At 43.7% G+C, this 15,031-nt stretch overlaps 1 protein-coding gene across 1 annotated transcript; it reads left to right on the forward strand.

Annotated features, from left to right (window-relative positions):
• The first annotated feature begins 1,257 nt into the window (after positions 1 to 1,257).
• Positions 1,258 to 9,949, forward strand: WFIKKN2 (WAP, follistatin/kazal, immunoglobulin, kunitz and netrin domain containing 2). Its single transcript, XM_063293240.1, has 2 exons — positions 1,258 to 1,771; positions 7,987 to 9,949. Exons 1-2 carry the CDS (start codon positions 1,562 to 1,564, stop codon positions 9,505 to 9,507), a joined length of 1,731 nt encoding a protein of 576 aa, XP_063149310.1. The 5' UTR covers positions 1,258 to 1,561; the 3' UTR covers positions 9,508 to 9,949.
• Positions 9,950 to 15,031: the final 5,082 nt, after the last annotated feature.

A 15,031-nucleotide genomic window follows, 5' to 3' on the forward strand; every position in this document is an offset into this window, starting at 1 on the left:
TACTCTAGAGGACTCTCATTCTGTCAAGCCACAGCCTTTGGCCTCAAGTAAAAGAGGCAAAATCCAACAGAAGGAAAAAGCTCAAACAGGATCAGGGATGTGCCACCAATGCCTGCAGTCCTGCTGTTCTGGAAAGCCTACACACAGGGGATCCTCTAGCATCACTCAGATTAAGAGTTCCTCTGTTCATTCTGCTGGGCACACCAGCCTGTCTACAGGCGTGCCTATCCTTGCATGCCCATGCACATGAGTGCCTTCTGTCCTTGAAAGGGGATTTCAGAAGCAGCTTCTGATGGGTGCAACCCCAACGGGGTTGGTTTCTTCAAGGCAAAAGGCGCCCTGGGCATGCACAGGCTCCCTGTCTCCCCTGAAGTTTTTCATTGGATCCCAGCCAGCACATGCTTTTCATAGCAGACACCAAGGTAGGGTAGTAGCTCAAGGGTGGTGGGGACCCATCACTTCCCCGTCTCCCAGACGTTCCCCATCCGCCTTTGCTCCCATCTTCAAGGCCTTCTCCCTCTAGTCCCGGCAAAGGGGTTTTCTTCTTGATAGGTCTCAGAAACTCTTCCTATTGCGATTGGATGGGCTGGATCTTAAGTCAGTGGTGTTTTCCCCTTTCTCCCCCTCCTCTGCACAAAACATGCAGTACATTCCTTTATGCAGGTTTCCATAGAGTTAAACTGTTCCTATTTTTTTTTCCTTAAAGAGGTCAGCAAAAAGTCGTACAATAGGGGTCTCATGTTCATGAACTGTGAAGGAATTTTTAAAAATTTCCCATGGTGGGGTTGGAGTGCAGCAAAAAAGAAACTTGGGAAAAAAGATAAATAAAGCAGACTAGGGACTTGGGGGGGTCATTTGTAAAGACATGTCATCTTCCAGATCCCCAGTTAAAACTTGTTATTTCTCCTCCTCTCCCTCTACGTTTCTTTGTTTGTTTTATTTTTTTTTTACGTTATATCTCAGCTTTAATTGCTTCAATCCTACTAAGCTGTCCCTTTTAAAATGAACGATTGTATATATTCCCCTGGCATAGGGAAATCCCTCGGACTGTAGGTTCATATTAGCTAGACAAGCACTCTTTCAGAAGTAAATGCCATTCTTGCGTAGGGAAGTACTTTAGGCCTAAAGGGGTTAAGAAGGCCTCCTTCCATTCAGAAACATGCAGGGGTCCCACCGTGGCTGTTCCAGCCTTTAAAAATCTTTCCAGCTTTTTTTTTTTTTCCTCCTTGTAACAAATCTGTACGACTGCCACCAGGACATAAGAAGCGTGTGCCTGTCACAGAAATAGAGTTTACTTTTTCCAAGTTGTTGTGGAGAGGCAGGGTATAAATACAGCTAACTCTGGCTTGGACTAAGAGCCTTTTGCTTAAAATCAGGGGGCGACTTCCCAAGACTTTGACTCCAACAAGGTCCCGGTCAGATTGCACCATCGAGCAAGGTAGAAAGGACACAGAGAAAACAGGTGTCGTCGTTTCTTTTGTTTTAGCTCTTTTTTCAAGTCAAGCACAGACACTCCCAGACCCAAGCCTATTGCCAGTATTTTCTCCGGAGCTATCCCAAGATGTCCTTTTTCAAACTCTTCATGCGATGGATATGGATATGGATGTTGTCCTGGGAAAGCCTTCTCTTGTGGTTTCTGGAGCTCCCTCTCAAAAGTACAGCTCTGCCTCCAATCCGGTACTCTCATGCTGGGATATGTCCAAATGATATGAACCCCAATCTCTGGGTTGATGCACAGAGCACCTGTGGGAGAGAGTGTGACGCTGACCTGGTGAGTGAAGCCCTTTCTGTTTCCTCTTCTTAACACTGAAAATCACTTAGTAGATACCGGTTGCTTGGGGTGGGCTGTTGTCACTGTTTATTGTAGCAGAAGAGGCTGTGGGCATTTTTCTGGTAGCAGAAGATGATACCTGGTAGGAGAAAAAGGACTGTAGAACTGGCTAGGGAGAGGGGACACAGTCTTGAAACCGGCAAGGAGTTCTGATCCCATAGTTCACCCGTGGATCTGGTAGTCTTGAGGGGACCAGAATCCCGCTGTGGCTACCAAATCACCCCTTTGAATTTCATCCGGAGCAATGCCATGCAAGGTCTGCTTTATTCACTGCAAGTTCAGGATGATCAAGGGAGAAAAGCCAACCAACACCAAGCAAAGCTTTTAGCGTGGGGCTTTGCGTGACTGTCTTGCTGTGCTGCAGAGCTCCCCCTCTGTGCCCATCTTAATTGCCTCAATCTTCCACAAACACCCTCCCCCCCGCAGTCCCTGCTGCCTCAGAGCTCTTGAAACAGCCCATCAAGCACTTTATTTATTTATTTATTTTATTTATCAAATTTACTGCCTTTAGATGTGCAGGTTTCCTTCCAGGAGTCAGGCGTGTGCATGGTCTCCCAGGGCAAGACCTCACCAGCACCCATCTCAAAGTCCAGCATAGGTATACAAATGACAGCTTGGCAGGTGCTCTTGCATGTTGACTCCAGAGGTAACCTTCCTTGAGCTGGTAGGGTAAAGACTGCTTCTTGAGAAGTCAGCCTTGCTAGCTCAACTTCGCCTGCCAATACTCCTTTGTGCTCTCTTTGCCTCCTGGACCACCTGCCCAGAAGAAGAGTTTGCTGTCATCTCAGAGGCTGCTGTCATTGGCGAATAGCTCTTGGAAAGGACTCCTGGCGCAATGTTGTGTGTGGCTGATCCAGTACGAAAAGTAGGCACAGACTACTTGGCAGGCAAGTGGCAAACAAATATCAATGCAGGGTGGTCAGCAATGACTCAATGAAATGTAGCAATGGATAAGGAAGGTTGAGTTCCATAGGGGATCACTTTATAAACAAATGACTGAGGAACCATTCTAATCAAGTAAGACCTATTGATTTATATTTGAATCAGGTAAACACAGAATTCAGTTGCCTTTCCAGGAAGAAAAGAACATTCCTGCAACTTCAGTGCATACACTGACTTCAAAGGTACTGATGTGAGAAAAAACCCTGAATTTTAGAAAGTCTAAATGAAACATTACAGTGTCATGCCATACCCTCTGTGTTTCTGGTTATAAAGGATGATGATAGCAGTGATATCTCACCCCAGTTTTTGAGGTTGGAACCCAATGGAACACATGATCAAATTCTATGCCGATTAATGCAAAAGTCTGTCAGATAAACTATGTCATCATTTAGGAAAGTTGCAGTTTATTTTACTTATTTGTTTTGTTTTGTTTTGTTTTGTTCTTCTGATGAAGGGCATTACTTAACTAGAAAGTGCACCAACTGGACAAGGTAAGAATGAACATGTGACCCTGCTGTTGGTTGACTTGCCTTGGCTATCCATCTCTTTCCCAACCTGATGCTAGATACACATCACTTATGTCAGCTGAAATCACTTTTTCCCAGATGACTCCCTGATCAGATACCAACAGAAAAGCCACAAAAAAGATGGCAGAATGGTGGAGTAAAGGAGGAGTCAAGTTATACCCAGCCAAACAAGCTAGGGAGATGCAACAACATCTCCACAAAGTAAGGCTAGGGTGAGGAATGCCCTAAGTAGTTTCCAATAGACTGAAACTAATGGGTGCTCCATAAAGACATTACCTTTTCTGACCAGGGAGGATCTAGCTCTAGTTCTGACCCAACAAGCCTAATACCTGCTCAGCTGGGCCTTGGTCATTCTGGTACTAATGATCACTGCTATCAGGCAGTAAGTTGTGTATTTTTGATGCAATCTCAAGGTGTTAGTTGAGATATTGAAGGGAACCAATGAAGCAGTGCACAATGCAAAAGTTGCATCCAGACATTCACCTGCATGACCATGCTTCTTACAGGCCCTGCTGTTTTGCTCCACTCAAGTCATGCGGTACATCTTTTGACTGATGAACAAGATTGCCATTAGCTCCAAGCAACAGATAAAAAAAATCATGCCTATACAAGTTTCTCTTAGTTAATTACAGGCTTCTTTTTGGACAATTTGCTGACTGCAAGCTATTTATTAAAACCCAGTTATATAATAAATACATAAGTAAATAAAATGCACCATCAAGGCTTCTTTAGAAACACTGATGTCTTTCAGATGTGCTGAGAGGCAACTTACTGGTGGTTCTATGTATAATCTTTGGCATCTCCAGACAGAACTGGAAAAACCATGAAGATCTGCTACCAGTTTATGTTATCAGTACTGAGCTAAAATAGGCCTACTAGATCTGGGCTGCAAGAATCCAGATAACAATTGGGTGGCAGCAAAGAAATACAGAAATTAACTGTTACATTCTAGTGCTCATCCAGATTTTGCAGACCAGATCTAGTAGGCTAAGCCAGATGAACCAATAGTCTGACCCTGTAGAAGGCAACTTCTTATGATGTTATGTCTCTCATAATTCCTACTGGCTATTATGAGAGGTATATTCAATACATCAGTGGGGATGCCAAGTTGGGAAGGCTGAATTCTATTCCACCGAAAACAGTTCATATTATCCAAGGGTAATGTATAATTTGGAACCTTTGATGAAATGTACCCAAAATGGATGCACACCCAATTGTCTCTAAAGGCACTGAAATGCAGGTGTAAATCTTACATATTTAAATGGAATGTAATTTCTAAATCTCTGCATTGGTGCATTTTGAAAACTGATAGAAATTGTGTCTTGGTCTACTCTATTGAATTGAAACTGGGTCTCTGCAGAAAACATTCAGGAGCTAAGAAGCTGCTTTGGACTGGATCAGTCCAAGGTTGGCTTATCTGGGCTGGTACACTTATGGATGGCTAGAACTGTTCACTGTGTCCCTCCAGGGCCCTTTCAAGGCTATTGGAATAAGGTGAAAGTTGAACCTGGAACTTTATTCATGGGAAACATGTACTCTAGCTTAGCAGACTCCTGTGAACAAGGTCAGATTCTTTTAACGTCCAACTGAAGAACTCCAGACACAGTTCAGATATTTAATACTGTTGTGCATTGCTATTCTGCTTTTTAGCCAGATGTCCACTCACAGTAAAATGCATGTGCACATAGCAAGTAGAAAACAGACCAGAATGAAAAGAGCATCACAGATACAGATATGACAATAGCAGGTATTTGGTTTTGTGGTCCAAGTCAAAGGAAAGATTAATCAGTAAAAAAAGGAAAGTTGCCACAAAGTCTAGGTCTACAAAGAAGACCTATGTGATCATCTGCTGACCTTCCGATGGCAGTGGGACATGGAATAGAACCTCCTTCTTAAGATTTCCAAAGGTGGGCAAAATAATAAGAAAGTTAATATTCTTTCCAATAGTGAGACCCCAAACAATTTATGGTTTAAAGAGTATATCTAGCACCTTGAACTGGGTCTAGAAACAGATCAGGAAAAAGTGAAAATGGACTAATTTCAGAATAACACTTTTTATGGAATGTGGCTCCAGTTTATACTCTGTCAGCAGCATTCAAACTTGTTATATTTTCTGGATATGCTTCAAAGGCATAGAGCATGTTGAAAAAGCTGTAAAGATGTAAGCAGTGCATGATGGGGTGAGTTGCCTTCTCCAAGATGAATCATGGTTGGTACAATACATGAAGTTATTCAAAAGCACTTTGGAACATCACCACCACCTGACTCTCATCCCCGAAAGCAAAACTGGCTCCAGAAGTACTTCTGGACTGCACAATCTTATCAACAACTGCCTGAACATTCATTTCTGAATCAGTTTTCCAGATATCCAAAAGCATTTTTTGGTTGTCTGGATCTTCTCAGACAATGCAAAGGTGCTTTTTCCCTGATCCCCCTGCCCTGCCTCATTTTGCCTCCTGATTTTAGAAACAAACAGTTTGCAATTCCACAGTATGTATTCTTGCCTAGGACTAAATTCCTTGTTATTGTAAAGCTATATATAGGGATGGATGTAGCTCTCTATTCTGCTTTTTACTGTAATTGAATGGTTTAGAACCTAAATTCTTGACCTCCCCCATTTAATAAATTGCAAATATTAGTAAGTTCATATAAAAATGAGCCAAATAAAAATTTCACTCATCTCAACTTACTACAAAGGAAACCTATAAAGGACTGCTGAGCATGATGGTTCTAAAGAGCTAAACTCTGCCACATTTTGAAGGAGAATCACAAGAGAGGAGAAACTAGTCCAGATGGTCACTGGAAAGTGACTTCTCTGTCTTGATGATGGCTACTAGGTAGTTCTGGCATGTAGAAGGAAGTGGGCAGGCTTCGGAAGAGAAGACGTGAACAGCTACTTCTTGCAGATATTATCTGGAATGTTGCATTCTTACATGGCAGAGATATAATATCAGTGAAAATACTGTAATTACAAATCTGTATCAGCCTTAACAGAAGGAAATGTGCTATCAGCCTCAGGTAATTCTTCAAATATTAATTGAGGTCTCAACTATCAAATGTCCCAGAAAGATAAGAGGGATTCTTCTGTCATCAACTGAACTTTTGAGAAACAGGCAGTGTTTAAAATATGGCATACTGCAAAGGACGTATTTATTTGTACAATATGGGTGCTCATATTGCACTGCTGGCTGAAACAAATCATCAGCCTTATAAAGAATACTCATCTTCATGGAACCCACAAGGTGACAAGGTTGGGAAGGGTGTGTGTAGACATCGTATGAGTCATGATGTCATTGCACAAATGACACAGATTAGGTCATCTGTGGCGAAACATAATTTGTGTGATTATGTCATTACACACGTGGCATAATTGTGGCTTTTACCTGATGCCCATGCCTATATTTTAGACTTTGTTGCACTTTTTCTTGAAGGAGAGCAGAAAGTGCTTTTCAGGCTTCATCTGAATTGTTTTTCTCAGCTTGTGCATTCCATAGCAAGAGAAAAGAAAGCCTATAGTACAGTTCTACGTGTGTTTACTCAGAAGCAAGTCCCACCAATTTCAGTGGGATTTACTCTTTAGTACGTCTGTAAGTGTGTGCTTACGTAAACTTCAGCGAAGCTACTCATCTAAGGTATTGCAAATACAGAATAATATTCATGGTCATGGCATCTCCCCTGCCAGGTAAGTATTCAGGTATTTCTCTGCTTGTTCTGGAATGCAGCCACAAGACGACTCTTAGATATCAAATCAACATTACAAAAAGCTGCACGCATTAGACTGACAAGCTGGTCATCAATTGTCCCCATTTGGCATTTCAATGTAATTCCATTTTATCTACAGTAGCTATAATGATCAGGGAGATGTAGGCACGCAAAGCCTTAGTTCTTCTTGCGCCTGTTAGGGGAAAAAAATCAAAGCAAAATGCACATAAGAGCTTTCTCCACCTACACCAACCATGTTGCCCTGTCTCTTTTTCTGCCACATTCCCCATGATGCTGCCCATCTCTTTTGCAACCCAGGAGCAGGATAGGCCTGAGCTTCCCTTAGCTGCAGCAAAGTTAAATGTGCTTTTCTCCCCTTAATCTGGCACCATCTAAGGGTGGCCTCAAAGCGTGTAAATCTGTTTGTCTTTGACACCCGTGATCTTGGAGGGAAGTCAGGTGATTGCTGTGACTGGCTGAGGCTGGGAATAGACACAACAGAGGCCACGGGGGTAGGATAGAGATGAGCCGTGGAGACAGCAAATGTCCTGCCAGCTCCAGGGTGGAGTGAGATCCCTGTAGAGAAGAAAGACCCATACCTATCCTTGCCAGCCTTCTACCCCTCGCACACAAGGAAGTTCCTGTGTTGCCTTCTGTTGATAAGCTAGAGCTTTCTGGGCCACTTGTATACCCATTCTTTGATCTGCAATGCTCTAACTCCAAATCATGAACAAGCTGTGCTGTATGTTCTAGGGATTCCTTGGGGAATTTTAATAAACAAGGCTAGAGCACATATATTACCATTCTTGGCTGATATTTTGAAATAAAAGTTGCCCTTTCAAATATCATGGCCATACCCAGGAAAGTTGGAAGATGCTTCTCTTTCACAAAACTGAGATGTCTGACATTAACAAAGTTATTGACTTGCTAAGGTTTCTTACCTACCCGCAGGCATTTTGTCACAACTGTTTCCTTTTACCTTAGGAATGTGAGACTTTTGAGAAGTGTTGTCCTAATGTCTGTGGAACACGAAGTTGTGTTGCAGCCCGGTACATGGATGTTAGAGGGAAGAAAGGACCGGTTGGGATGCCCAGAGAAGCCACGTGTGACCGATTCATGTGCATCCAGCAAGGTTCAGAGTGTGATATCTGGGATGGGCAGCCTGTCTGCAAATGCAAGGACAGGTGTGAAAAGGAGCCAAGTTTTACATGTGCATCTGATGGGCTCACCTATTACAACAAGTGTTACATGGATGCAGAAGCATGCACCAAAGGCATCACCCTTAATATAGTGACTTGTCGCTATCATCTCACCTGGCCAAACACCAGCCCTGTCCCAGCAGAGACTACAGCTCAACCCACAACTGCTTACTTGGAGACGACCATCACAGACATCCTTCCACCTGTTTTGATCAACAACCCAGCCCATCAGTCTGTCTATGTAGGAGAAACTGTTAGCTTCCTTTGCGATGTCACCGGGCGACCTAAACCAGAAATCACTTGGGAGAAGGAGACTGAGAATAAAGAGAAAATAATTATGAGGCCTAACCATGTCCAAGGAAATATTGTTGTCACCAATATTGCCCAGCTGGTAATCTATAACACACAACTACAAGATGCAGGCATTTATACCTGCACAGCTAAAAACCTTGGTGGCACTTTAAGGGTTGATTTTCCATTGTCAGTCCTCCAAGGAGAAGCTACTTCTCCAGAAACAGCACAGAATAAAACCCACTTTCCAACCAATGAGTGCCTGAAGCAACCGGATAGCGAAGACTGCGGAGAAGAGCAAACCAGATGGTATTACGATGCGAAGAAAAACAACTGTTTTACTTTCATTTACGGGAACTGTAATAGCAACCTCAATCATTTTGAGACCTATGAGAACTGTATGTTGACATGCATGAATGGCCCCATCAACATCTGCAACTTGCCAGCCCTGCAAGGTCACTGCAAAGCCTACGAGCCCCGGTGGGCATACAACAGTTTGACGAAACAATGCCAATCTTTCATTTATGGAGGCTGCGGAGGCAACGAGAATAATTTTGAAAGCCGAGAGGCCTGTGAAGAAACATGTCCTTTCCCTCGGGACGGGCTCTGCAAGGTTTGCAAGGCTTGCAAACCCCGGCAAAAGCTGGTGACCAGCTTCTGCAAAAGTGATTTTGTTATTCTTGGCCGTGTCACAGAACTGACAGAGGACCAAGATTCTGGACATGCCCTGGTGACAGTGGAGGAGATTCTAAAGGATGAGAAAATGGGACTGCAATTCCTGGGGAGGGAGCCTTTAGAAATTACCTTGTTAAACATGAACTGGAGCTGCCCATGCCCTAACGTAACGGCAGCGGAGGGCCAGCTCATCATCATGGGCGAGGTCTACAACGGAATGGCTGTTTTACAGCCGGATAGCTTTGTTGGGGCCTCAAGCGTCCGACGCGTTCGAAAACTCCGTGAGGTCATCCACAAGAAAACCTGTGAGCTATTAAAAGAGTTCTTGGGACTGCACTAAGTAGCTTGCTGGCTTTCGAGATGTGTGCATTATATAGTGCTAACAATTGATTGATTTACCCTGAAAATCCCTTTTGTAACTCCTGTTTGCTGATATATGTTATGCATTACATACGAATGAATGAATGGTATGTAGCAGGGAGGTGGTTGCCATTTTGACAAGTGTTTTAAAATAGCAGCAAACAGCAACTAGTCTTTAGATTTCAATCTATCTATTGCTCTAGAAATGCCATCTGGCGATTATCACTTACTAACAATGCAGTTTTCATCATATAAAAATCAATTTCACAGTGTTTGTCCAGAGCTAAAACATGCACATTCTCACCCTAATGATAATAGCTCTAGTTTGGAATATAGAGATGTTTGTGAAAAGCATCTGAAATGTATCACCCTCTTAAGTATATTGCAAAAGAATATGTAAATTATTGCCTATATTTACGACAATTATAGCCGTTAAACCAATCTGTTGCAGCATCTGTTCTGACTAGAAATGCTTTAGAGGCAGGGATTTCATCTTTAATAGACATTTATGTGGCAGATACAGTGTTCCCATCTAGCCACATTCCAAGTGATGTGTTCTATCGGATGATGAACCTGGAGGCAGAACCACATGTTATGATCTCACTGCACTTTCCTACTCAAAGGAAACATGGTGCACCACATTAGGTATTGGGCATTTCTTTATGTAAGATGGACACTGCATGTCAGCCATTTTACGTTGCACTAAGGAGCAGCTCTACTCCTTAAATATTTGTTTCTCAGCTCCCAAAACCCCTTCCAACCCACTGCTCAATTGTGATTTTGTGCTACTTTTAGATGCAAATTAAGGAAAACTGTAGTGTAAGCCTCAAGTAGTCTTAACAGTTCGAACAAACAAGGCTCTTCCTACAAAAATCCAGAATAAAACAAAATAACATTTTGCATCCTCATCCCTGCCACTGAGGACTTTGTCCTCTCTGCCCACTCACCCCACCAACTGACTCCTGTTGTACCCCAAAGACCAATAGTTATTTTTGTTTAGAGAGGAATTTTTAATGCTAAATACCTTCCTGAAGGGCTGCCAAAGGGGGAAGGGGAGGAATCAGAGGAGGAGATAGGAAAGTCAACTTCAATTAGCCCCAGTATGTATATGCGGACATTTTCTGAAGCCAAGCCAAATTTATCAGATATCTCAGATTTGCATTATTATTATTATTATTATTATTATTATTATATTATTAATTCAATGGGAGAGCACTTGAGTGTGTTGAGTTTGAAAATTGTGGATTAATCTCATCCTCAGATAGATGCAGCATGTTTATAGGCATTAGCATTTTCACATTTTCCAAATAAACTCCCTACAGTACTCAGACCAAAACACAGTGGGATGGATGCAGTGCAGGGAGAGAGAGTGGAAAGTCAGTTGCAGCTGTTCTTCTGGCTGAAGACCAACGTGGGCGACCCTTTCTTCAGCAGTTGTTTTCAGCATCACTGGAGTGGCCTGGCAACCCTGATTTTAGTCCCATCCCCAGCAAGTTGCTTTTTCTTGCCTCCGGGCCACAATTTTGGCAGCCTTATCCTGCCCTTCTGCAGTACCCCAAAACACCATCCAGATGCCAAGTGCAGAGGAGAGTGAAGGGAGGCATCATTACTGCAGCTGGACTTTCCAGACCCAAAGCTGAGACTGCTGTGAAGGTCAGCTACCAGACCAAGGCTCCAAGTTGCATTAGGAGTCCTGTGTCTAGCAATAGCCCCCATCTCGTCTTATCTTTATTCCAGGGACACAGATTCAGTGTTGGAAGCCAAGGCTGACATTTACCAAGAAAGGACACCTTGGAGTGATGGACAGGATCTTTTACCAGTCAGTGATCTTGAGACTGGGATTGCATGGCAGTAAAGCAGAGGAATTCTATAACAGCCCCAAGCGATTTCTTTTCTATTCCTTCCCAACTGTCTGGTCTCTGCCTCAGTTTGTTTTTATACACACACACAAACACACATGCTTTGGACTTAAATAGCCATCAAAATGCTGCTGGAAATTTGTTCTCTTTAGGTTGGAGCACATGCACCCAAATGATGAGAATGCAGGATCCACTCAAGGCATATTTTCTTGCTTTCTGGCGGTCTCTTTTAGTTATTAAAAAGCTTTGCTTTTAGGCTAGCAAGCCAGTAGAGTTGACCTATCAACACTGTGTGATCTGCTGAGGGTGAGGCTTTTAGCATGGGCACATTACTAAGTGCTCTTCCCCTTTGCAGTTATCGCAGCACAGACATGCCCTGGTATTGTTTTGTTTTTTTTCTGCTGGATCTCCATGACATTGCCTTGATCTTGTCCTCATCCCCCGAGCAGGACAACCTTAAATCACCCTTAGCCTATAGCTGTGATGCTGTTAAAGGAGTGCTTTCCCTGAAGCCAAGAGCATCCAGAGACAGTTGCAAAGAGTATAAAAGCTGCTGCACTTTGCCAACAATTCTATCAGAGGTGAAATCAGACAGGAAGAACTGGGTGCTTCTTGGCCATTTCCGGCTGAAGCAGGGATTTCCTTCTCCTCTGGTTCCTAGTTGGTCTCCTCTGCCACTCAGCTCCTCCTCTACTCCCCTTCCTCCCTACTCATTTTGGGCCCTTCCCAGCTGCTTCCCTTCCAGCTGGCACCTCAGCTCTGAGGCCACCTTGAGGGGCCCTCCTGGCTCAGTCAGCTGTGCCCTGGAGAGAAAGCAAGCAGAGAGTTCTCTGCAGAGGGAAGGCACAGCCAGGCTTGGCAAGTGAGTTTCCTTTAGCGTGGCCACTGGCAGAAGTGGTGTTGCAGGGAAAGGGAAGGAAGGAAGGAAGGAAGGAAGGAAGGAAGCTATCAGACAGTGTCAAGCAAGGAGGAAGGGCTGGCTTCCAGCCAGGAGGTTTACAGCCTTACCCATGCCTGCCCCTTAGATGAAACTAAATAAAGTTGAGTGAGCTTTCCTTATCTTCCCCATGAGCGAGTGAGTGAGACCAAGCTCCTTCAGTGAGGAGAGAACATAGACTTTACACAAATCTGAAATTGTGCAACCATGACATAATGTTCAAAAGAGCCCCTTGCCCCCTGCTGTGGGGAGTATTTCTGTGTTTTGCATGTTAATAGAGACTGTGGGTGTGTGTGAGAATGAGAAAAAGAGAGTTCCCTTCATGATCAACACACAAAGCACATTTGAGCTTATCCTTCATTTATCCAGAGAAAGGACTTCAATGTTCAAAAACATCCCATCCTGCCCTGTTCCTGCTTCACCTCATTAACTGGCATAAAATTTCCTGCTAGCATCTGGAGAAGGAAGAACAGCAAAATCAGAGGGTAAACCAATCATTTTGCTTCATGCAACATGCAGCTACATCATCAGGACCGCTGAGGCACACAGAGGCACAATGGGGTGGACATTGATTCAACACATTTCATGCTGGCATAATTTTCTGCTGAGTCAAGGATGGGCAGAGAGCATTTCAACCCTAGAGGAAGAAAGACCCTGAGATCTTCTTAGCTGTTCTGGGGTTTTTCTCTCTATCCTGAGCCCATCCAGGGGCCACCTCCCAGTCTATAAAATGTTTGGTGCTTTGTCATCCATCACCTTGGTGGGAAGGGAGTGGCTTGAATCACGGGCAAGAAATGGGCTGGCAATGGAACAGGCAATTTCATGCTGGTAGCTTTCTGCCTACTCAAGGAGGAATGGAAAGCCTAGCCTCCTTTTGGAGAGTCAGTCCCAAGCACAGTCTATTGCATACTTTCCTGAGCTGAGCTGAGCAAGAGGAGAATTTTTGAAGGTAGCCTTTGAAAGTCCTGGCTCAAAGGACACTCAACTGTCGGGAAAGAAAGGGGAAGAAGAAGGAAGAGGTCCCTTGAGAAAGAAAACAAGAGGGGGATGGTCAGGAAAGAAAAAAAGCCAGAAACCTTTTTAATCATTGAGATTTATTGTACATATCACACTGTAATCTGCTCAATAAACGAGGAAGTAAAGCAGTTTGATTTTCTTGCAAGTGGCTTTTTTGTAGGCTTATACACTGTAGGTGATTTATAATGAAGCATCTGGAAACAGGGTTATTTCAGCAACACAGGCTTGGCTAAGGCAGCACTGAGATGTAAAATGCACATTTTTATATATGTTATACTGTACATCAAATATAGCGAATGAACCTCTGCAGTTACTTTACATCTTAAGAGAACTGTCCTATTTCTTATGAGTATACATTAATATGTATTAATGTATACTCATAAGTACACAAGCCTTGTGTGGTGCAGAGTGGTAGGCGGCAGAATTGCAACTGAAAACCCTCCCCACGACCCAAGTTCAATCCCAGCAAAAGCTGGATTCTCGAGTCGCCGGCTCAGGTCGACTCAGCCTTCCATCCTTCCGAGGTCAGTAAAATGAGCACCCAGTTCACTGGGGAAGGTGATGACTGGGGAAGGCAATGGCAAACCACCCCGCTACAGTCTGCCAAGAAAACGTCACGAAAGCGGCGTCCCCCCAAAGGGTCAGACATGACTCGGTGCTTGCACAGGGGACCTTCCACCTTCACATACATTAATAGCATAATAAGTAAATTTGCATATTTCATTTTGGGAACATTCATGATGGGATGGAAGATGACAAATGTAGGAGTGATTTATCACCTGCCAACTCAGGGTCAGGCTGCTCGTTTTGCATGGGGAAAGTGGTTATGAAATAGTAGATAGTTTGACTGAGGAACACCATCACATTCCCCTAACCAAAGCATGAACATGCCTCACTAACTACTGACATATGACATATCCTCATGAGGTTGCCTTTATCTCCTCTCCAGCCCCAGCTGAGACAGCTTAAAATCTTTTTTACCAGGTCCAGTTTTAAAGGGGTGTTTTCCCTCTTGTCCCAACACAATTTTTTGCTATGAACATGATCTAAGATGTTTCACTCACAATGTGGTTGATGACTCTATCAGGGGTGGGGATCCACCCAGCTCCTGCTGGCTTTTGGCTACTGTGGTCAAACACTTCCTCCCTTCCAGCTGCAAGGCCCAGACCCCCATGGCCAATTTGGTTTGAGCTGCAGGAGAGACCAGATGCCTGGATTCCACAAAGGTACCTGCCTGCTTAATGCCTAACTAGTACTTTCAAAAGCGCTTGTCCGATTTGGCACACTAGATCCATGATCAGAAATGGCCTGGCTGATAGGTCATAGACACAAAGTGCCTCTGCATCTTGACCTATTATTCAGACAGGCAGCTTGATAGGCAGCTAAACATGCTGTTCCAAGCACCTACCTACACTCACCCAACCCAATTCACGGATTGGTGGCTTGGCTTCATGCTTCATGGGAGGGGAAATGAAGCTGAGAGAGTCCACTGATTCCTTTCCTTAACTTATTCCCAGTTGAAACAGTAAGGATAGCACCTGTCCCCTTGTTCATGTGACAGTACTCAGCTGGGCAATCAGGATAGCAAATTTTGCACCAGCATAATTTTCTGCTGCTTAAGAACTGGAAGATAGCTGTTTCATACATCCATCGGGTTGTATGTCCACAGTGGAAAATGGCTCTATGGTTAA

Source organism: Candoia aspera, chromosome 2 (assembly GCF_035149785.1).
Source record: "Candoia aspera isolate rCanAsp1 chromosome 2, rCanAsp1.hap2, whole genome shotgun sequence".
NCBI classification, from domain to species: domain Eukaryota; kingdom Metazoa; phylum Chordata; class Lepidosauria; order Squamata; family Boidae; genus Candoia; species Candoia aspera.